Here is a 22,985-nt window from a genome sequence, read left to right on the forward strand (position 1 = left end):
TGGGTTTGAACATTTGTAAAAGTGCTAAGGGACGCAGCTGCACATGCAGACTTGGACTCAGTTGAGAAAACAGCTCTGGTAAAAGGTGAATAACCGTATATCTATGTACACTCAAATATAAAAACAGTGTTTCCTTGAAAATTTGTTCAATTTGTTCAGGTTTTTCGTGTCCTTCGACATGCAAAACTTATTTTTGTAATGTACCAAGTTTTTTATTTATTTATTAAGGAACAAAAAACAAAACAAAAACAAGAACAACACAAAAATGCAAGCAGCGGAAGTACGTAGCATTTTTGCAGTACAGCACATTAGTGTGTCTCCACTCCATCAGCAAAGTAATCTTCCCGGTGTTGGATTTACATGACCTCTGGATGTCATCCCACTCGTCTGTCTGCTGCTGCTTCCAAGTACATGAAAGATGTTCATATTGTCACATTCAATCCCAAACTTGTTTTTCACAGGATTTAGTTTTCCCTGCCAAAAGGATGATAGCAGGATGATTGCCCCACTTGTACCATTCTTTCTTCTTCTTTTGGAGGCTTTGTTCTTCGATCCTCAAATTTTTTTACGAGAGTGAGTTATTTTACCATGCTCGTGGACATTTTGGATTATATGGAATAAGGCGTCATGGATATTCATGTAAAAGTTGCATTTTTAGATGATTTATCATAAAAATGCAAATGTGATTAAACCCCAAATGTGAAGAATTACCAGTAACCCCACCCTACATATAGATGCACTCAATTTAAAATAGAGAAAGTTTCCTTAAATTCAACCAAAAAGTGGTACCGCATTGACATCCCTTAAATGTGTATACGTACTACATTACTTAGGCTTTGTTAAAACATGTTCAAACAAGGTCATTGAATTTGCTTTTGTTTTTTTAATGAAAACTCAATCTCAGTATATCTAATCATATCATCTTTTAGACCACATGCGTCAAACCCATCATTTTATGTGGCCCACAACAGCATAAAAGGTCAGTGTCTAGAAATAAACAGGTCAAAAGTGTGCTTTGAATAAAAACTACATTAACCCACAATGCAGTAATTAAGCCCATTTTAACATTGACAAAAGGTTTGAACAAAGATAATGTCCAAACTTGTGTTTGATGTTATTTTTCTTTTTTTCACTGGAATAGATTGATCTTGAATGATCTTGAATTGTTATTTAACATTAAAGAGTAGTTATGTTTATTTTACATTACAATGATTTACATTTATAACATTTATAAGTTACACCTGGTATTTTAGTTTAAGTACTTGGCTATAATGTTGGGAGGGAAAAGCTAGTTAAGAGCAACATGAATTTGGACTAATAACTTAGTACATCACAACTGGGTGTTAATGCCCTCTATGCAGTTAAGAAAAGAAACAGTTTGGATAATATTTAGCTTTATTCATTTTTAAAGCACAGGCAAAATGTTTTACTCCAGTGTAGCATTTTCTAGTTTCTAAAAGAAACGTCCGTATCAAATATAAACTCCCAAAACACACTAGTCATAGAATGATTCACAGCATGTATTACTGAGCCTCGCACTGTTTTACATACATTCATCAGTCTCCCCAGGAATTGTCCTTGTCCTGGAACAGTAAGCACACACCACCTTCCAACCCATCAACAGCAAGCTTTTTTTCATCCCATAAGAAATGCATAAATTTTGAGAAACAGGATCATTAATATAGCACATACCTCTACCATGGCGTAAAAGCTTCTTTTGATTCATATATTCCTCATTAACACAAGCCTCGTGAATCCTGTACAGTCACGGACATCAAGACACCAACAAACTTATAGTTTGAGCAAGCCCTCAGCTGTCAGTGACGTCGTCCTGTATAATAGGCAGCTCCCCAGTTGCGTGTTTTATATAATGCAAATGCAGCTTCTCCACCTCATCGAAGCCCATGTCACATTCCCAACACTCCCAATGCCAATACTTGTGCTCTCTGAGCACACACGCCTCTTGTGACTCACTCTTACCCATCTCCTCTTCTACTTGAGGCTCGACAGTTCCTGATTTCCGGGTAGGTGTATCAGTTCCAACTAAGCCAAACGATCCAGATGATTTGAACTGATGGGCGGGCTCTCCACAATCTGACTCATCAGAATTTGATTGATCCTTAAACCCAGCAGTCTCACATGGCTTTTGAGGATTATTTTTCTCTGGACGTTCTTCCTTTTCTGACAGCCCTTCCAGATTTGTATCCATTTCTGTCTTCTCCTTGAATTTAGAGCAAGTATCTATTTTCTTTAAAACTTGCTTTGTTGCGATAATTGCATTTTTTATCCCAAGGGGCATTCCACTTGATGCAATGCAACCTCCAATGTGATTTTTCTTATGTAAAATCAGATCTTCAGCAAACCGAAAGCTGTTCCCGCATAACGCACACTGGTAAGGATTTAGACCAGTGTGGGTGTTACAGTGATCTGTGAGGTGGGAGTAAATGGAGAAGCTCTTGTGGCAAATATTGCACTTGTGTATCCTGCTGTCATGTCTCTGCAGGTGTTTATCTAGTTCGCCTTCATTTATAAAGCCTCGGGCACAACTTAAACACCAAAACGGTCGGTCTTCATGAAGCTGCATATGAGTCATCCATGATCGTAAATTGGCGTAGTCTTTAGCACACGTATCACATCTGAGAACTGGTTGTGATTCAAATGAAATTTGTGACTGGTGATCTCTCAAGTGAACAAGTAGTTGTATTTGCCTGGTAAATAACAGCCCACACCACGGACACTTAAAGTTATGTGAATTATTGTCAGTCTGAGTGTGACTTCTAGATAATTCTTTTTTATGCCATTGTTTGTGTTTTTTGAATGCAGTCATGTATGAATAAACTTTCCCGCAGAGCGAGCAACCGTAACCCTGGTTATTTTTCGTATCCATTGAGACATCATCATCCTGTATCAGGGTTTTCATTTGTGAAAAAGTGCTCATGACAGACTCATCCGCATCAACACCTGTGTCTACATTGTTTTCTCCGGTGTCTCTTTTCTCAGAGTCCAGATCTGCCGTACTATTACTGCTGTCTCCCATCTGCTCATCCTCTTCCAGGGCATGCTGGTGCAGGTGAGTACTGAAGACTTCCTGGTCTGTAAACATCATCCCACAATCCTCACATGTAAAGCTGATCCGTTGTGCTACAATAGAGGAAAAAATAAATTAAGGTATGTAAAGAAAAAATATTGTTTAATATTTTTAACACAATATTATGAGCACAAAAAGTTATCTCCTTAAAAAATTTTTTTTAGAAAAAAATTTCAAAGACTAGTAAAAAGTATACAAGAAGCCAGGTTATGTAACATTAGCATTGTTTTATTGTATGAGTATAAACTTACAGAGTTGCTGCTTTCTTCATTCACTGATGGGGAGTAATTACAAATACCCATTACCGAACATTTTCAATTTTAAATCAGGTATGAAAGTAATACCCCGCACTGCATTGTTTTGGACTCAAGATGGTGTCAAACTTAATTTTTAACAAGAACACTATTACAAACAACGAGCAAGACATAAAATGGATAAATGAACAAATCAGACTGGAGATGAACTAAACTGAGAAATAAATAAATCACTCAAATCACCTGATAATTCACGCAACGTCAATTTATTTTCAACTTTTGGTGTATTGGTTTTAGTAACAGCATGTTTAAATCAATTCATTAAAAAAATACTGCTCAAACTACCCATCTCTCATGAATGTAAGGTCTATTTTAGCTTAAGTAATGCATAACCTTCCCAAAACATAACATCAAAAAGGAAACGACATGGAAGCTTACACACATTAATGCAAAGCATACTGTATCTACAAACAACTACTTTTTGAATCCCTTAAAGTCAGTTTGACTAATCCATGGAACAGTTTCAGCTTGTTTCCATAAACCATGCACACAATGTAATTTCATATTTCTTCGCTGGAATAGAACCTTGACTAGCAAACTTAGTGGGCATTTAAAATGACACCAGCAAAATTAATATACATTTGTTGTGTAATGTTTTGCAAGAGGACAAACTTTCACGCACAATTTTTTTTGAAATATCTTGGTATGAACTATCATACTATCAGTGATCTCAAAAAGAATAACACATGACTCAATTAACAGCTATATTCGAAAGAAAAAAAAAGACATTGGGTGGTTCCAAACTATTCATCTGCAACATCTAAAAGAGTAACTTTTTTACATGTTCTAATCCAGTGTCAAGCAAGTTTTAGGATACAGAACAAAAAAACATGAAATAACAAAGCAAACACAAGGCTTCTAATTAGCTCATAGAAATGACTAATAATACTTTTGTAGCTGAAAACACTTAGTTTGCCAACCACAAAAAAGAAACAAAAGAACCCCCAGAAATCCTCAATCTAGTTTCTTTCCCTTTCAATCCTCATCAGCTTGTTATTTCAATGCTATTCACAGACATGTCAAATGTAGCACCGGTGCACTCAAATGTTTTTTCAACAAAAAACACTTCAAATTCAAGGCACTGCCTCTGGAATCTCTTTTTCTGAAAGCAGCAGAGGTATCACTCTGTATTACTGAAATTACCACTACATTCCTGGTGATGATCAATGAGCTCCTGTATTTCACTGAAGGTCCGGGGGCAAATAGAGCAATGATAGGAGTCACTGTTGCAGAGCGGAGTTTTGTTTTTTTGTAACATGGTAGGAGAAAAAAAGGCTTTGCTGTTAGGCTGGCATTCAAGACTTATCTGCGACTGACTATCTGGGTCAAGTATAGTTTGGTGTAACGTTGAAGTTTGGCTGTCGGCAGACAGGATGTTGGATTTTAGTGTTTTTGAAGTCACTGCAGTGCTGAGTCTGAAGCGGACCTCATTTGGGAGACGACAGCGGACTTCGTCGTGCCACAGGAGGTGCTGCTGCAGCTGACTCTCAGTCCACAAACCCTGGCAGCACAGCGCACAACAATAAGGCCGGCTTTTTCCCTTAGTCTTATGGGTTTCTAACTGTTCTTCCGTTTGGAAAGCCTTTCCACATTTAGCACACTTAAAGAAAAATTTTACGGAATGATCCGACAAACGGTTAAGAGGTGAAGAAAACTCAGCTCTGGTGTCAGGAATGTGAGTTTCCTGATCAGATTGGAAATTTACCTCCTTGAACATGTTCTTACAGTCAAGTAAGGGACCAGGACTACACTGCACTCCACAATCATGGATTGAGACAGATTTTACAGGTGAGGTACCAGACCCGACAAAGCCATCTTTCACTGTCATTTTAGCACTGTTTACAGCTAGTGAATCTTCAGGCTTTTTTGCTTCACTACTTGATACAGTGGGAACTACTTTAGTATGGGAAGAGATATATTTGCCTTTCATCTTCATTGGGTGGGCCTGCCATTTGTGGGCACGTAATCCTTCTGCTTTGGCAAAGGTCATCGTGCAGAGAGGACACTGGTGAGGTTTTGTCTTCAGTGTCAGTGACATAAACTCACTGCATTGAACATTGCTGTTAACCTGTTTTGGGACTTGGTCAAACAATACAAATCTGTCTTTTTCATGATCTGTCGATTCCAAGGTGTTATGTTGCTCATTTTCAAATTTTGCATCTGGAAGTGAATCTTGCACAAATGTTTTACTAAAAATCAGATCTGAAAACTCTGAATTCTTAGAACCTAGTAAGTTTCTGGTCTCCACACTTACTTTTGAATCACATTCTGGCTCCATGTTAGTTTGACATTGAAGATTTAACATTTGGTGGCGCTGGAGAACACAGAGATTAAAGAATTGCTTGCCACAGTTTTGGCAAGGAAAAGGTCCACCCTCTGTCTTTTGGTTAACAGATTTCAAGTCATCTCTTAAAGTTTGGGAAAATTTCTTTTCTTTGTGCCATCTTTTGTGGGACCCAAGCGCAGAGTTTGACAAGAATCGCCTCCCACATTCTGAACATTGAAATAATCCTTTACTTGGTTCTTCCTGTTTGAGTTTCTTAAATATTAGAGACATAGATGACTTAGCATTTTCTTCTGCCTTGTAACCTTCATTATGAATTCTTTTATGAAAATTCAATGCTCCAATTACTGCAAAACTTCTTTCACACTTGTTGCACTTGTATTTAAGATCATTTGTACTTAGATTTTCTAAGTTGGGACCACCCGTTTGAGTACCTACATTAAGTTCCATTGTGCCAATTTCATTTAATTCCAAATTAACTCCTTTTTCTTTAAGTACTTCCTGTGTGCCAACACTCATATGATCTGCCTCACAATCAAGTACTTGATTGTCTTTTTTAATGCAAAGTTTTTGATGAGCCTTCAAAGAGGTCTTGCTGTTAAAATGTGCAAGACATGTTGCACATTGTAGTGTGTCCAGTTTGACGGTAGATCTTGGCGATGATGGTGAGTACCCGGTTTCATACCCATGACTTTTCATGTGAAACTGAAGTGCTTTGGCTCGTGAAAAAAGCTTCCCACAGTCAGGACAGCTGTATGTGTTTTTTTTCAATTGCTCAACCTGATGCTGAAAAGACTTAATTGGTGGTGGGAGTAGCTGGTCATTGTGCACAACCTGATGTCTAAGGAGACTGGAGAAAAGACGGAATGACCTGTCGCAGAGTTCACATTTATGATTTCCATTTTCATGTTTTCTTTTGTGCAATGCCATAATGCCCTTGTGTCTGAACGTTCTACCACACACTGGACATGCTATCTTGGAGCGCGGGCGTCTGTCAACTGTGCGCAAAGATCCTGTGAGACCTTTTCTTAACCTCAAGTCTGCACATTCAGTCTGTTTTTGCTTGTGGTGTGAAAAAGCTCCTAAAGACCAAAATCCCTTCCCACAGTGATCACAATGATAATTCTTTGGTCCTAGGAGGGTTTTCTTTGGATTGTACTCTTTCTTACTAACTGACATATTCTCATTCTTTTGCACTGAGCAGTTTTTCATATGGTTGAACAAACTAGATGCATGCAAATAAGACGTCATGCAATCTGGGCATTGGAATTGCTTTTTTTTGGGATGATGCAACTGATGGAAAACTAATGCAGACAATCGAGAGAAGCCTTTACCACACTCATTGCATGCCAAATCTCTTTCAGATTCTTCTGCTGGGCACAAACCATCATTACTTGTGTTTTCATTTGTGTGTTGTTGGATGTGACTACAGTGTGCTACATAACTACTGGCTTCATGGGAACATATGTCACATGTGTAAACTGACACTGACTGACCTTGATTCTGACGTCTTCTGTTTTGAATGCCATGCCACACTCTGTGAACACGCAGTGAAGATGCACTAGAAAACCAACGGTAACACTCTGGACAATCAAATCTCTCTTCGGTTGTATTATTCTCTTCTTCTTTTGCTATTGGTGCAGGCTGCACATCAGTTAGGTCATCGTCAATTTGTACAATTTTCAAATCCAGTTCTGATTTCGAAACTGCATTGGTCTCATATTCTCTTACTTCTTGATCCGATTCACACAGCAGTTCAAGATCAGGATTCACGTCTCGAACAGACTCGTCCTCAGATTCACTTGCACTGATCACCTGTACATTAAAATCCCCAGGTTCATAACTATCCACATCTTCTTCAATGTCATTTGTATGTGAATTTTCTTCAGATATGATAGGAGGCACATTATCCCATTCCAATTGTTTGTTCTCAATCCCTTTAGTTTCAGTTCCCGAGATCTTCGGTTGAGGTAGCGAAGGAATGTATAACTGGGGATCTTTCTCTGTTTCACTGAACACGTCTGTGTGATGAAGCTGGTGGGAGTGGAGAGCCGAAGCCCTGGAAAACTTCAGCCCACAATCTTTACATTCAAATGCCTTCTTCTGTAGCTGACACACTTGATGATCAAACGACTTTGCTGGGGTCTCATCACTGTGCACTGTGCGCTGGTGCTTGTAGTAGAACGTTGGACTCACAAATACTTTTCCGCACTGCTCACATGGGAACTTTGTTGTTTGATTATCTGAGTGATTAGCATGCCATCGCTGATGGTTGTAGAGGGCTATATGTCCAGAAAAAGTTTTTTTACACTCATCACATCGAAACTTGTCGATGGTTTTCTTTGGTTTTTCTATAATTTCTTCTGGAGGACACTGACTATTGCGGCTAAATCGCTGATGTGTTTTCAGACGCATCAGAGTAATAAAAGCTTTACCACATGAACACTTAAAAGCCTTTTCAGTGGAATCATTCACCTGGATTTCACTTGGCTTGGCTTCAACTACTGACTCCTCAGTGTGACATACATCCCTTAAACCCTTGTTAGTTGCCTTTATCAGTTTTTCCTCATGACATCGACGGTGTGCATCAAGAGCTGAGGCACGAGAATAATTTCTACCACATGTTTCACACTGAAATTGCTTCTTTTTCAAATCATCAAGGTCATGAAATAATGATTTGGAGGCTAACCTGTGTGAACGCTGATGGTTAAGGAAGTGTCCGATTACCCCATAACATTTTCCACATTCTAGACATTCGTAGGTTTTCTGCTTTGTTATCCCAGAATTTGTTTTAATATGGGGCTTGTTTGGGGAGATTTGACTATGGTTCTTCTCCATGTGCAAATGGAAATCACTTGCTTCAACAAATGAGACTGAGCATGAAGTACAGAAATTAGCAGTTTTTTTGTCCGTTTCTCCATTATTTAATCGTTCCAACCGGCCTCCTAAATGCATGTCTTCTTGCAGGTGATGCTGACGATGCTCCAAATAGGCACTCTCCTCCCTGAAGGCCTCTCCACACCGACAGCAGAAAACCCCAACCCCTAAAAATAGAAAGGGGAAAATAGGAGGTCAAAGCCATTCCTGTTTCGGGAGAGTGAAAGAGGGAAAAAAACAAGGGGGGGTGGGGGGGTGGCACACAAATGACAAAACAGGTGCAAAACGTGTCTTTATTATAGAACTGGATCGAGTTTTACAGCATAATCACAAAAATATAGTTTTGACTAACACAATGCCACCTACAAGAGATGACAATTTCATTACATTTCATCTCAGATTTTAAGTATTTTATTATTTGATGCCTGTTGATTTGCACCATAATGTTGTGATGGAGAAAAACTTGTCATTGATGCTACTCCCACAACTATATGAAACACGACCATTTTCTAACATTATATTGAGTAATTGTTTCCAACAGACTGACTTTTACTCATTTAATCTTAAAAATATCAAAATCTCTTCTGATAAGCGTTGAACATTGCTTTATGTTTCAAGGCGCTTTTGGATGAGGTTTGTCAATAAAGCTCCTGTCATTGATAGCTGATGGCTTGTACGATGAGAAAGAACACTGAAACAATAGTCTTGGCCAATAAAGCTGAGAAATGGAGTCACTAAGTGCAGATACAGTGACACCACAACAAAGTAATACCGTTTTTTTTATCATCAAACGCACAACTTAAAGGAGTTACTCCAAATCTGACAGGAAAATATATGCTGAAAAATTATTTTTCTCCGAAATAAAAAAAACTCTAAAAATAGTTGTTTAAGAGTCTGTGAAGAACCTCACCTGCTCTCATCTTGGAAGGTGAGTGAGTCCAACCATGTAGAGCAATTGTCATTACAGTAACCTAGTTGTAACGGTGTAAGAGTTCACAATGTACCTATCCTCATTAATAGTAGTAGATAATTGATTTTTTTTTGGTTCAAGAAAATAATTTGATTAGGTTCAATTTTATTGTCATTACACATAGTGCTAAAGCAATGCAGTAACCAGAAGTACAGAAATATCTGTGTAATAATAGTGGTAAAGTAAAATAATTAAACTATTTTTGAGAGTATGATTACAAAGTAAGTTTGATTACAGAGGCTTTGGTCTAAAATTAAATGAAGTAAATAAATAAAGTATTTAAGTTGTATCTGTGACAGAATAAGAAGGGGAAAAAGGAAGTGGACTTATGACATATACTTATCTCTGTGAAGACCTATGCATGTACACAATCTACATAACCCATAATTTAGTTTGAGGTGGGGTTTGTTATACAGTCAATAGTGATGTCTGTGACTTTCTCTGTACCACTGATTTTTTAAAGTTTTTTAGTCCCTCTATGTAAAGTACTATTTGTTAAATATGTTTGTTGTTTTTTTTAAAACAAAACAGCAGAATTGGACACGTACCTGAGCTACATATCATGTTCATGAAGAAGTGCATGCATCAGTGGCTCCTGATGTATTGTCTGAAAGCCAATTGTGGCATAGCCATCATCAAGTGTTCATGGTATGATTACCATCCAAATTGTTCCTAATGTGTACTGAAATACAGCCGTCGGTTTAACAGGCTGGACATCCCTTCATTTGAGTGCAGGACACATTTTCCTGCATGCTGGCAATAGAATGTGACCATAGGCATCATCAACCATCTCTGCAGAGTTGTGAGTCCAATGGGATCTGAATGCCTCAATGCATTTTGACGTTTAGAAGTTTATGAAACATGCATCAATCAGTCAGCTTTTAATTTCTATGTTTCAATTCTACCAATAAATATAGATATTAATTTGAACATGCACCGTACAAAAGACCGGACCTGTACACAGAACTAACATGCTAATTGTTAACATGATGCGTTTGTCGCTAAATTGGCGCTATCTCGCCACAATCATTTCATGCCGGTATATTCAAGTTTATAACTTTGAAAGTCATTATTAGTTCCCCGAACACATTGATGTTGTAAGGATCGTTTACACTCAGCTAAATGATAATTGGTTACTGACCATGAGGGTTGCGTCCAGCTTTCGAAACGACGTTGTTTTCCCACGTTTCGTCTTCGTTATTGGGCTTCATATCAGCTCCATCCTCTTTAATCGCCGCAGCAGCAGCAGCTTCGTCCATCTTGGCGAAGCTCTGTTTTGCTAATGCTAGCGTACAGTAGCTAGTGCTCGTTCGACCTGTTCTTTTATTTTAAAACTTTTTCTCATCCGGAGTCACTCACCACAGGGCCAAAATAAAAATAACAGAAAATTAATCTAATACGTTACGACATAATGAGATGATATTTTGTTTCAAGCAAAACAAAACACGATATTTCAGCAGCCGTGTAACACGACAATGGTGTGCGCCGCGGTGGGGAAGGGCCTGATCACTGCGGCTGCGGAGCGTTTCTGTGACGACACGACAGGAAAGCAGCTCATTGGTTTACACAGAACAGGAACGCCCATACACTGATGACCACAAATCAAAAATCAAATCAAATCCACTTTTATTCGTCCACACAATGGGGAAATTATGTTTTCCACTCCACTCCGTCCTTTTTATAGTAGGGGTATGTTGTCCTTTTGTTATTTATTTTAATTGACCATACGTTTAACCATTTAATTGTAAATGGGAATTACCTGTAGTTTAAATTTGAATTTGAATTCTATCGGAGATTTTAATCTCGTTTTATCAGCCAGAACATTTTTAATGGAACATTAATGTAATTCTCATATATGTTTACCATCTAGACCAGTGATTACTATATACATCAAATGTGCAATGAGGTAATGAAAACAGTCCCATTAGTTGTTGCTGATAGCTTTCCAGCATTACCAGCAGAGTGACAATATTGATGATTAAAAAAAAGTTTTAACTAGAACCAAGGCAGTCACAGGCTGCAACATCCCACGACACCCCTGAATTCAAAATTTTACCCAGACCTACTTGCGTAGGTCAGAGATCAAAGCTAGTGCTCTAACCTGTCACAGATCAAAGCACTAGTTTTGATCTATGGTCTTACCCACACTGGCTTTCTCCCTCGAATTTCGATCTTATCCGCTTTCTGAGTGTGCAAAAGTTGAAATTTGACCATGACCTAGTTTTCTCAAGGTCAAGGTCATCATTTCATTTTCATCCCCTTTGCTGACCAAGTAATGTGCTTTTTGTTTCATCTTGCTATCTGCAACGGTTGCGAAGATATTTGGTGGACTAAATAATAGACAGACGAACATACAAACACTGACAATTATAATACATCATCTCTTTGAAGCGGGATGTGAGAAGCCAAAAAAATTAAATGACAATTTAATTTACTGTGTTGAAAATACATTGACGGAATTTATAGATAGCAGAAATCCACTGATGAGCAGAAAATTGTCATATAGCATACAAGCTTTTTTTTTAGCTTTAATCAAAAAAATAACAAATCAGAATTAGGTTTATCTAATGAGTACACGGAATACATGATAATCAAAGGCAAGTTTAATTATATCCAATATGTAGAAATCCTGGGAAATTAGTCTTTCCACGCTAAAACAATGGATAGAGGTAGAAGGGCAAATGTTTTTGAATGTCAAGAAGCTGAAATGTTAAGGTGCACAGGGACGTATTGTGACAAACGGAAAGTATTTATTACACAGCAGTAATGAAGATTTCCAGTCATTTATATGTTGTGGGCAATGAAAGTCACCTTATATAAGAGAAGAGATAGAATTTTGGTATTTAACCATTTTTATGGTTATGAAATTAAATCATTCAGTTTTCACAACTCAACACACTGAATTGTAGTCAAAAATGACGCGATTTTAAAAATAAGGGAACATTCCAATTTGAAATAGTCCTTCTGTCATGGGATACACATAAGTTTACAGTAGGTACTAAGTGCTGCCTTTCAAAATCAGCTTAATACGTCATTATAAAACATGTTAAGACACTGCTGAAACATGTACTTGCTGGACTGACGAGAACAAAACAACCATTGGGTCTAAACAGTTTCAAATCTGTGTTACTATTGCAAAAACTATTAATAAAACATCACAAAAATGGAAGAGTCAGTTATTATGAAGTTTGAAAACAGTGTTATGAATAATTGATATTAATTGATGTATCTGTTCCAATCACAGTTAAATTTAAACACAACTTACTGTGAAAATGCTTTAACATGTAATGGTCACATTGAGTTAATAACTTTGTTTTGATAAATTCTCATGATGTGGTCTTTTGAGATATTTGGGCACAGACAATATGTCTGTAGATATTAACACTTTTAACAGGACCATACTATATGGAGTCAATCTTTCTTTGTATGACACATGTAATATGGGAGCACGATACCCATCCCACCTCTCCAATACAAACCTTGCATTAAACGGTATCTTAGAAAGTTGCTCTTTGCTTTGGGAGTGAGGTCACATTGTTGAATCTACCTTAAGCACAAACTAGGCCTAGAATACCAAGACAGCAGACATGCAGACTGTACTCATAAAAGGCACACAGTATACTGTACATGAACAGACACAGTTCAATGGTTCAAGACATAAGAGCTGGACTATAAAAGGTCTAATTTTCTAAATCTAAAGATCAATGGCAATAGATGGGTTGGAGACTGTAGAACCTTTGTAATCTGTACCCCTCAGAAGTTGTTTAATCAAGTATTTGAATAACTTAAATTGATTTAAAATTATGGTGAAGGTAATGCTTTGACTAATGTCCGTACACGCTGTCACAAACAACACTGTGTGCATCCTCATATGAGGCTTTAAATCACATATAATGACTAAATCAAACATATTTTTTTGTTTCTAATGCCCATCCAGTCTACTGGTCACACTGCACAACTGAGGGTGAAACACACGTGGTTCTGCTAAAAGTAGAAAAAAAAAGTCTTGTTATTGTCAAATCTCTCCTTGTGCATGTTGCAGGTAATGCATTTGTAAATCCAGCTCCCGCGGAAGAGAGCATCCACATATCATGCACTGGAGAAGACGTTCGGGAGGAAAAGGCAAACGGGGTCCAAGTTTGTGAGATTCTGTCCTTGGGGTGAGTTGAGGTAGGGGCAGGGTCTGTGGCATGTGTGCTCTCTCGCTCATGACACCCTGCGGTGCAAAAAAAATGTTTGGGTGTGGAGGTCTGGAAAGTGCACCAACTGGGACGGAGTGGAGAGCGTGAGTACCGGGCAAACCGAGAGGAGGGAGTGGAGCGAGTGGGGGTGAAAAGAAAGGAGACGGCTGATTTATGATTATTTGAGTGCCTGTTACCATTGGTTGTTGCAGCTCCTGTCCATTCCCTGGCTTGAGCTGCCCAGTGAGTAATGTTTGAGGACCCACGGGATTATTTTGGAAGCCCCATATTGGCGTTCCCATCACCTGCCCAAAACGATGAGGCTCGTATTGAATGGCGATGGGAACCTTTTGTGTTGCCGTCTGACTCTGTACATTGGCCCAGCCAGATGACACCTGCTTCTGTTGTGGCTGAAAATCTTGATTATTTACTAATTTTTCAGGAGAGTTTATAGTCTTTGGAATTCCTGGTGGTGTCTGAATGTCCCACAGTGTGCTACCTGCCCCGTGAGAAACAGGAGCTGAAATTGGCATAGCACTGCTTTGGTCTATTTGAGCTGAGGTGGATGCACCTGGTAAGCCTGAAGCCCACTGCTTTTGCAAGTCACAGCCGTTCCATGGCTTGTCTGGCAGGTTAACAGTCGATGGTATAACTTTAGGATTGCTCATGTCCCACACTCTAGTGTCCTCCTTCTTAGCAGATGTGGGGGGCTCTTTTTGCCTTGATATTGGGATGCCTGGCCATCTCGGCAGCTGAAGCTCTTGGCCGAGCTTATTAGGAGACCCCCGTGAATTTGTTGGCAGAGCAGGTCTGACACTCCACAGAGCTGCCCCGTCTACATAGGATGGAACAGTAAAATCATGGTGCAAAGAGCTTGTGGACGCTAGCACCGTGGAGGTGGATGTGCTACTCCAAGTAACAGGCTTGGTCTGTCTGAGCTGCTCCATCTCACTGACGACCGATGGGCATGGTTTTTTTGGCAGAGCTGCTAGGATGGAGTTGACAACAGAAGACGCATTATCTTTCATGTGTGAGAACTCTGAATTCTGAGCCGATGTGGGACTTGACTGAGATGTCGAAGCTGTGTCGGCCCAGCCTGGATTTCTGAGATGATGCTGCTGTAGGCCTGGCTGTGAAGGAGTGTCCAGATGCACCTGATGTTGGCCTGCATGTAGCTGCTGTGGCGATGGAACAGGCATTACTTCTCCACCATCTACTTTCCACTGCACTGGCTGCGGGTGTAAGTTAGAGCGCCACGGCTCCTTCTGCTGCCTTGCTTGTAAATCCATGTGAGATGACAGCATGGAAGACTGCTGCTGGACCGCCCTTCTGTGTATCTCCGGATCTCTCAGAGCAGATACTGGATACGCAGACTTCTGAGAGCCAACCATCCCTGAGTCTCCCAACGGTCTTGACAAACCCCAACTGAGCCTCCCCCCTCTCCTTCCCCGACTGCCCCTGCCTCTCACCTTACCACCCGCCGGGAGAGAGTTATACTGGACGAAGCCCTGGCGCTTACGAGCATGTATCTTCTGATGTACTAGCAAGCTGCTAAACCAAGAGAAGGTTTTGTTACACTCTTCGCAGCGATGAGGTCTCTCTCCTGTGTGTGTGTTCATGTGATCACGGAGCAGATAGGCCAAACCAAAGCTCTTGTCACAAAGGTCACACTTATGGGGTTTTTCACCATTATGAGATAACATATGGTGCTGTAGTTGGGACTCGTCGCTGTAGCCTTTGCGGCAGCTGGTGCAGCGGAACGGTTTTTCCTGATGCAGCTTCTGATGCGTTCTCATGTTCTGCAGGAAGGCAAAGTCCTTCCCGCAGTCGGGACATTTGTATGGCTTCTTGCCTGTATGAATAATGAGATGCTGCTGCAAGTAGCTGCTGAATCTAAAGCTCTTGCCACACACTTTGCACTGGTAAGGCTTGTCCTTGGAATGTATGCGCATGTGCAGTTCTAACACTGAGCGGTGGCGGAAAGTTTTTCCACACTCGGGACATTTGTACGTCTTAATACTCACGCCATCATTCTTCCATTTCCCCTGCAAATTATCACTGTTCAATGGAGTTGTTTGTTTTTTTGTGGGCACTGCCACCTTCTCTAGATAATGTGCTACAGACTTGTGGAAACTTAACAGGTGTGATTTTAAACTGGATTCATCACGATAGACACATGGACAGTGGGGACAGGTGTGTCCCCTCTCCCAGTGCTTATTAACCTCAGTGGGGGGTCTGGGTGTTCTCTCGAGCATCTCATACTCTGCCTCGTGAATCAGCATGTGAGCTCTGAGGTTAGCTGGTGCCCAGAAGGTCTGTGGACAAAGGGGGCAGTTGAATGTGCGTTTTGGTTCCTCATTCTGGGTTGCGTTCTCTTTTATTGGCTCCTTGACTGGCTCTGGTGTAGGGGGGGCCTGATTGCTGGGCTGCTCAGTGGAGGGGTTGAGTTCATGCAGTCTGTGCTGCCGGCAGTGCGCCTTCATGTTCTGAGCGAAAGCAAATTTTTTCCCACATTCGGGGCAGCGGAACGGTTTCTGGCCCGTGTGCAGATACTGATGCTGATGAAGGAGGCTGCTGTACTTGAATGTTTTCCCACAGACGTTGCACAGGTGAGAGCGCGTGTTGTCTGTGTGCTTACGACGGTGGTCTTCCATGACAGAGTAATGTTTGAAAACCATCCCACACTCTGGACATTTATAGGGTTTCAGGGCGGTGTGACATCTTTGATGGTAGCGGAGGGCGATGGTGTTTGGAAACGTCTGACTGCATTCTTGACATGTAAAGGTGCTCTCCTGGGAGTGGCTGATCATGTGCTTCGTGACAGACACCTTAAACTGGAACTCCTGGCGGCACAGAGGACAGTGGTAAGGCTTTTCTGCTGCACCGCTGCAGCTGTGGTCTCTCAGCTTATCCACCGTGGAGAAGATCCTCACACACTCTGCACACTGAAAGCTTCCTTCTTCTGTTGTTTCCACTTCCTTTTTAGGGGTAAGAAGTCGCTCCACTTTCTCTTTATGTTCCTTTCTGTGTTTCATGAGGCCTCTGCGGTGCTGGAAGGTAAGGCCGCAATCTTTACAGGTGAGAGGCGAGAGCTCGTCCTCGTGTGCATGAAAATGGCGGTGAAGGTTGAACGTCTCCCGGCGGCTGAACGTCTTCCCACACTCCTTGCAGGACAAACGACATCTTTTTGGCCGTGTCGTGCCGGCACCCCATTCTCGCTCTGCCTTTTTGTCATCCTCGGTCGCGGCGTCAATCCCATCCGTCTTTCCCAGTTTCCCCTTGTCCGGTTCCTTCTCCGTACGCTTCCCATCAGCAGGTGAGATTTCCTCCAGATGAATTTCTGCAGCAGCTGCATCAACGTGATGTGCCTTCTGCTGCAAATCACAGCTCTGTGTAGCACTGTGGTCTACAATAAATGCAATTAAAAGTGGAAAAACAGTTATTAATATCAAATAAAAACGAATCTATTCCAAATAAACAGAGAGCACATGCATCAGACTGACAGCTAACACATCCAATGTGAGGCTCTTGGCACACAGCGAGGGACGCTAGCTTGATTCTGTTATGGTAATTGCCATTAGCAGAGTTGACAGAACTGAACCGGTCCAGCAGACAGTAACGCAGGTCCGGCTGGAGGCTAAAGCTAACGGGAAAACACACACAACGTTAGCATACCACACTTTCGATTTTCCTGCGGGGGTCTCGGCGCCTCTCCTCCGCCGCCCTCCTTTCCGGACCAGGGGAGAGCCCGCTGGCCATCAGAAGGCCCCTCCGTCGCTGTTCCAGTCGGTGTTGGCTCGTCTTGAGACTTGCACGTCGTTCCGTCGGTTGCTGCTCCGGACTCGACATCAGAATGGCTCGCAGTACAGCCGCCGTCGGTGCCAGCGTCGGCTCGCCGCTCATCCCCCCGGCCGTGTGTTGTTCTACTGGGTGTTGTTTCCTCTCCTTGATGGAGGATTCCTCCCGACGCCACCGCCTCGTCCTTCCGCCCAGATGTTTCACCCTCCTCCGCAGGGGATTTATGTCGTTTCGGCGACTCCGATGGGTCTACGGCGGCCATGTTTCCCCCATGCACCCCCTTGTCCAGAACACACCAGGATCATGCTAACCGGCATCAACAACACATGCTACTTCCGGTGTTAACTTTCAAAATAAAACTTAGAACAAGCGAATTCATCAGGAAATGATTTCGCCGAACGCATACAACACTTCCCTTACAACGTAAACATAACATTTTCAACACAATTAGAAATAATTAACTTCTTTTATACACAGTGTAGTACCAAGTGACAAACCCACAAGCGATCATCCTGATTTATTTGCAGTTCATGCCTGACTTTTATTGTAGTTTGGTTACATTTCATCTGAAGAGTGGCTATCTGCAAATTATAAATTGTGCACCTACGTAGATGATGGCCAAATGCGTTTTTTGGCAACTATCTACAAACACATTCATCATACTACATGCAATAATTATAATAAATACCTCCTACATATTTATGTTTGATTTTAAATGTCACCAGAAACATACAAGTTAAAGTCATAAGCCTACTGCTGATGTAAAATGTCAGTCCGTTAAAACGCAGCACTTTTGTCTCAAAACACTCTTTAAACAGAATACAGTCTAACTTAATTGTCCAATCAAAGCCAGCAACGTACGTATGTATCTTGAAACTGTTAAAAAAGCACACGCATAGATTAGCAAGTAATTATATCTATATAACTACAATATAAGGTAACTGCAGATTACAAGTAGTTTAGGACAATGCAGTTAGTGTATAAAGAGAAATGAGACAGTATTGATCCAGTAAGCTCATAAAGTGTCATGAATATTAAATGTCAACAGACAGTTTGATGCTGTCTTGATATTAAAAGTCTCATGAGTGGAGTTATCATTCCAGAGAGAAACTGTTTGTAGCAGGCTTCTAGCACGAGAATCAGAATGCATGTCTGTGGAGCAAAAGCTAATATTAAGGCCACCCTATTACCTCATGTATCTGATTTATTACCAAATTCTTTCTGAAAGCAAGTGTGAACAGGATTTGAAATGGAGCTTACAGCTCCAAATCCTTTAGCTTGTATTAAAGAAATATCGCAAATCAAATAAAGGAGCAGAATTCTCATTACATTTTGAAGCATCAAATAAGCATGACATAAACTTGCAGTTTCTAAGCATTCAACGGCGTCTTCTACGCCTGTGATCAACAACTCGTCCTCGCCGTGGCCTCTGCACACTTCCATTTGTGTCTGTGGATGGAGCCGAGGGAAAAGCGACGTGTTTGTTTGGGGACGATGATGCAGGTACCCCCACTACAGCTGACTGATTATCAGAGTGATGGGCAGCGAGTGGCTGCTGCTGTATTTGCGTCTGGTGCTGCTGCGACTGATCCTGTAGCTGCTGCTGCTGTCGGACTTGTGTTTGAAGAGGTGCTTCAGTCCGCTGTGATGTTTGCTGCTCCCGCTGCTCCGCATGTTGTAGCTGCTGCTGCTGCAGAGGAGGCTGCGACTGTAAGTGCTGATGAGATGTTTGTGATTGGTGTGCTTGTTGTCCACGATGCTGCTGTGGCTGTTGTTGAGCCTCGAGCACTCCTAACAGTCTCTGCAAGAGGATGTTGTTTTGTTGCAGACTGACTGCTAACGTCTCGTGTGAAGCGACAAGTGTTCTCATGTCCTGTCTGAAACTGTCACTGAACTCCCGCAAACTCTTTTCTACACTGTTTCCCAGTTGGATCGCTGCTTCCCCTAACCCTCGGAGCTCATCTTCAAGCCAGGAGCTGCGTAGAGGGGCTTCAAGAGGACCCTGCTGCGCTCCCAGTGACGGCTGAGGACTGCTGGGCTGAGGACTACCATTCAGGAAAGGGGCACTGTAGAGCGGAGAAGGAGGCAGCCATCGTTCTGATGGAGGTGGTGGTCCAATACCCAGACCCAGCCCCAGTCCCAGTTTGTCCTCCATGCTATTCTCTGGTTCACACTCAGGTTCTCCAATGTCTCGCTCAGGATTGTCCTCATCCTTCTCCAAACCATCCCTTTCTGATCCATCCACTCCTACAGCTACAAAAAAGTATTGTAAGTGGACAATGAACGGCAGATTTTTCTACTGAATCTACAAAACATATGCAGCCAAGTAATCAGGTAACTTATTTTTACCTGTATCAGAGTCAGGGAAGCATGGGAAACTGGGCTTTGGTCTGGTACTTTGCTTTTGTCTGGCTTGTTGAAGTCTGGGACTTGTTTGTGAAGGACGCCCCAGCATTGACGCGCTTCGACTGGATGGAAGGTAACAGCTGCGGTGGCGAGCGTCTGCTAGTCGACCTCCGTTGCGTCTCTTCAGATCATCCCAGCGTTTCTTCACCTCTCGTAGGGTACGTGGGACTCTGGACACAGCGTTGACCCTCTCCAGAATTCCTGCCCAGATACGCTCCCTCTCCCGCCGTCGGAGCCTGCCAGCAGGACCAAAGAGTTCTCCTTCGCACCGAGTGACCTCAGACACCAACACCTCCAGTTCCGCTCCACTGAAACGACTTTTTCTTTTCCCGGCACCGCTAGCAGCCAACGCAGCAGACATAGCTCTGTCTGTAGAGAGAGGTGAGGAGAGGGTAGAAAAAACATGGAAATTTAATTCGAAAAAGTCAAAAATAATGTGTGAGGAAGAGAAATGTATGTTAATTCGATTGTATTAACTCAAGCTATTGTCAACAACGTAATTTTAAGATCAAAATTCATCTTAATTTGAGTTTTGAAATCCAAGATTCCACTGGAGCAAAATGTGTTTGTGAAACAAAATGCTGTGTTTTTAAATTTCCATTAATGGGTTGCTGTTCCTTTGCACACGGATGAAGAAACTGCTTTTTGACTTACAAGCAACGTAGAACAACTTAAATACACCAAATACACAGATTTTATAGTGTTTTTCACTATTTTAACACACAACGTACTTTTCCTGATTATGACGGACTAACATTTATACCCCCTTTATCAATCAATCAATCAAGTTTTATTAATATAGCGCTTAATCATGGCAACAGACATTTCAAAGCGTTTTAACAGACAGAAAAACCCAACTGAACCCTTCAGAGCAAGCATAAGCGACAGTGGCGGGGAAAAACTACCTCGATGAGGAAGAATCATCTCTAGTAGATGGTAGTGAGTCGTTAGCTGCTATGATCTGCTGTAAATGTGAGATAGAGTCAGACAAAGGTCTACATAATGCTCAAATCCCACCACAGTAATCAAGTCAGGCCACTGTGATGGACTGTAAGATGTACCAGAGCTTTTTCTGAAACCGAGCCTTGGTGGACTTTGAGGTACTGGTGCTGGTTGCACTTTTCCTGTGTGATGAGTTCAGTAAAAACATCGAGAACCTAATACACAATGGAGATTTACATATATTTCACACTCTGTCCCGACTATAAGTTTGATTTTCTGTAAGAGTTTACAAATAAGCAAGGAAATTAAATTGATCCCAAACTTACTTTGTTCAATTGACAAGAGGTCGTCTGAAGACATGCCTGGTGCCATGATGTTTGGATGCACCACTACGACATTGAAGGGGAGTCCTCCTGGTAATCCACTGCTCTGGTCACAGCTGCCCTCTGAGTCTTCATCTTCCCTGGGGAAGCCGTTTTCTGAGGCTCCACCTCCAAAGGGTCCCTCTGGAGACTCCACTTTGATGTGCATGGGAGGTGATTGCTCATACAGCAGCCCCCCCTCCTCGTAGTACTCAGTCATGGGTCAGAGTTACAGCAGAACTGACTGGCTGGCCAATTCTGATTCTGGCAGCTTCTGCCCCATTCATACAAGTTCAAAATATCACCAACATTATAAATAAATTCATTGGAACCCTTTGATACATTCTATCTGATAGTTATTAACCTTTTTAGGGAATAACTCACACACACACTATGGTGTGGTTTCATAGAAGCTGCCTAATCAAAGCGTCCTGACACCATTCTTGACACCATTATTCAAATGATCCAAATCACTGACGCAGCATCACTGACAGTTAAGGCCAGCTATAACCATTTAAGGTGTTTTCCATGATTTCATTTATACTGACATCTTTCTGAAAACGTTAACTCAGTGTGTGGAAGCAGCGCAACAACTACATCCACACGTCCAGCTGTTGTGCAGCGGGATGCTTCATCCAGGGGGAGAAACTCCTGCAGATGCAAACACAACAACAAAACACAGAACTCACAATCATTCTATAACAGATGTAGTTTTTTTTGTTTTTCTCATCGACGTTGACTGCTGTATTCTGTCGCATCGATGCGCAAATTTTTTTTGAGGACTACATCCGCAATGCTTGCGCATCCCGCATACATTAGGTGCTGATCCTGCCATGGAGCTAGCCGTGAGCTAACAGGCGCCACGGTTTGGAGTCATGCAGCGGCCGAGCGACAACCGAGCAGCTGCGACCAGGAAGCGGCCACCGGAGTGAGTCTTACCTCATGATAGCTGCACATGGGAGGCAAAACAAAACCAAAACACGTTTGGTGCAGCTGTTGGTACAGCAGTCGACACACAAGCCGAACACCGTCGCTTACGGATTACGTCACGGACGGGGCGATAGTCAGGAACCAATCAGATGTTGCAAATGTTGAGATTTGTCCCAGTGAATAAACTGTTGTGTCAAAAGTAAAGTAGGAGAAAATCGGGTCCTGAACAAATCAAGAGAGAAGCAGAGTTTGAGGTGTGAGGATTTACAGTACAAACACACGTCACAATTTCACATTAGTTCCAAATACAATTCAAATTCAAAAAACTTTATTTGTCCCCAAGGGGCAATTAAAGGTACATAAAGCAGGGTTGGTGCGCAAAAAAGAAATGGAGTGCAAAGAGAAACAAACAGACTCAATACACAGAAAGCTAACACTAACATTAAAACACACAGTAAACAGATATGTGCAATATAAAAATGTATGGCAATGGTGTAATAAACAAAGATAACTAGACCATTCATATTGTGGCAGCATTGTGTGTGTTGGTATGAAGGGTGTGCAGTTCAGCACAGTTCTGTCATTACTCTTCAGAGTGTAGGAGATCTGCTGAAAATGCAAAACAAAACGGTGCCCAAACGTAATTCAGTACAATGATAGTGAAATCCCTGACGTGAATTAGTATCTGACTGTCTCTAGCTGAAGAACTTTGAGGTTCTCTTGGATGATGGAGCTAAACCAAATGTTCTTCTTGTTGCAGCTGAAGAAGCTCGACCTGTGTCTGACCCTTGGATTGTGTTTGACTCCTCCCCACCTCTGACAGTCTGTTCAAA

General features: G+C 41.6%; 3 protein-coding genes across 5 annotated transcripts; all 3 read right to left on the minus strand.

Moving 5' to 3' along the window:
- Positions 1–1,248: 1,248 nt before the first annotated feature.
- On the minus strand, positions 1,249–11,015 carry si:ch211-261d7.6 (zinc finger protein 709). Its single transcript, XM_068324065.1, has 3 exons — positions 10,675–11,015; positions 7,183–8,730; positions 1,249–3,141 (listed from the first exon to the last, which is right to left on the minus strand). Exons 1-3 carry the CDS (start codon positions 10,790–10,792, stop codon positions 1,811–1,813), a joined length of 2,997 nt encoding a protein of 998 aa, XP_068180166.1. The 5' UTR covers positions 10,793–11,015; the 3' UTR covers positions 1,249–1,810.
- Positions 11,016–11,720: 705 nt separating this feature from the next.
- zgc:66448 (uncharacterized protein LOC327401 homolog) lies at positions 11,721–17,784 on the minus strand. Its single transcript, XM_068323697.1, has 2 exons — positions 17,390–17,784; positions 11,721–17,120 (listed from the first exon to the last, which is right to left on the minus strand). Exons 1-2 carry the CDS (start codon positions 17,772–17,774, stop codon positions 13,549–13,551), a joined length of 3,957 nt encoding a protein of 1,318 aa, XP_068179798.1. The 5' UTR covers positions 17,775–17,784; the 3' UTR covers positions 11,721–13,548.
- Positions 17,785–18,032: 248 nt separating this feature from the next.
- On the minus strand, positions 18,033–22,267 carry si:ch211-261d7.3 (uncharacterized). Of its 3 annotated transcripts, XM_068324067.1 has the most exons (5): positions 22,162–22,267; positions 21,771–21,873; positions 21,187–21,496; positions 19,862–20,287; positions 18,033–19,765 (listed from the first exon to the last, which is right to left on the minus strand). In XM_068324067.1, the coding sequence occupies exons 3-5, from the start codon at positions 21,440–21,442 to the stop codon at positions 18,891–18,893; spliced, it is 1,557 nt and encodes a 518-aa protein (XP_068180168.1). In that variant the 5' UTR covers positions 21,443–21,496; positions 21,771–21,873; positions 22,162–22,267; the 3' UTR covers positions 18,033–18,890. The 3 variants fall into 3 exon arrangements, with proteins under 3 accessions (XP_068180168.1, XP_068180169.1, XP_068180167.1); XM_068324068.1 differs by having other exon boundaries at positions 18,033–19,759; positions 21,187–21,873; XM_068324066.1 differs by having other exon boundaries at positions 21,187–21,873.
- Positions 22,268–22,985: the final 718 nt, after the last annotated feature.

This window comes from Antennarius striatus, chromosome 9 (genome assembly GCF_040054535.1).
Source record: "Antennarius striatus isolate MH-2024 chromosome 9, ASM4005453v1, whole genome shotgun sequence".
Classification (NCBI taxonomy): Eukaryota; Metazoa; Chordata; class Actinopteri; order Lophiiformes; family Antennariidae; genus Antennarius; species Antennarius striatus.

Excerpts from the sequence above, each read along its gene's own strand:
- si:ch211-261d7.6 (XM_068324065.1), bottom strand. The coding sequence starts at position 10,792 with ATGGACGAAGCTGCTGCTGCTGCGGCGATTAAAGAGGATGGAGCTGAT. Across the intron at positions 8,731-10,674 it reads AGCTGGACGCAACCCTCATG|GGGTTGGGGTTTTCTGCTGT; the intron begins GTCAGTAACCAA and ends TTCTATTTTTAG. Across the intron at positions 3,142-7,182 it reads CAGAAGACGTCAGAATCAAG|CACAACGGATCAGCTTTACA; the intron begins GTCAGTCAGTGT and ends CCTCTATTGTAG.
- zgc:66448 (XM_068323697.1), bottom strand. The coding sequence starts at position 17,774 with ATGGCCGCCGTAGACCCATCGGAGTCGCCGAAACGACATAAATCCCCT. Across the intron at positions 17,121-17,389 it reads GCAGGAAAATCGAAAGTGTG|ACCACAGTGCTACACAGAGC; the intron begins GTATGCTAACGT and ends CATTTATTGTAG.
- si:ch211-261d7.3 (XM_068324067.1), bottom strand. The coding sequence starts at position 21,442 with ATGACTGAGTACTACGAGGAGGGGGGGCTGCTGTATGAGCAATCACCT. Across the intron at positions 20,288-21,186 it reads CCTCTTGTCAATTGAACAAA|ACAGAGCTATGTCTGCTGCG; the intron begins GTAAGTTTGGGA and ends CTCTCTCTACAG. Across the intron at positions 19,766-19,861 it reads CTTCCCTGACTCTGATACAG|CTGTAGGAGTGGATGGATCA; the intron begins GTAAAAATAAGT and ends ACTTTTTTGTAG.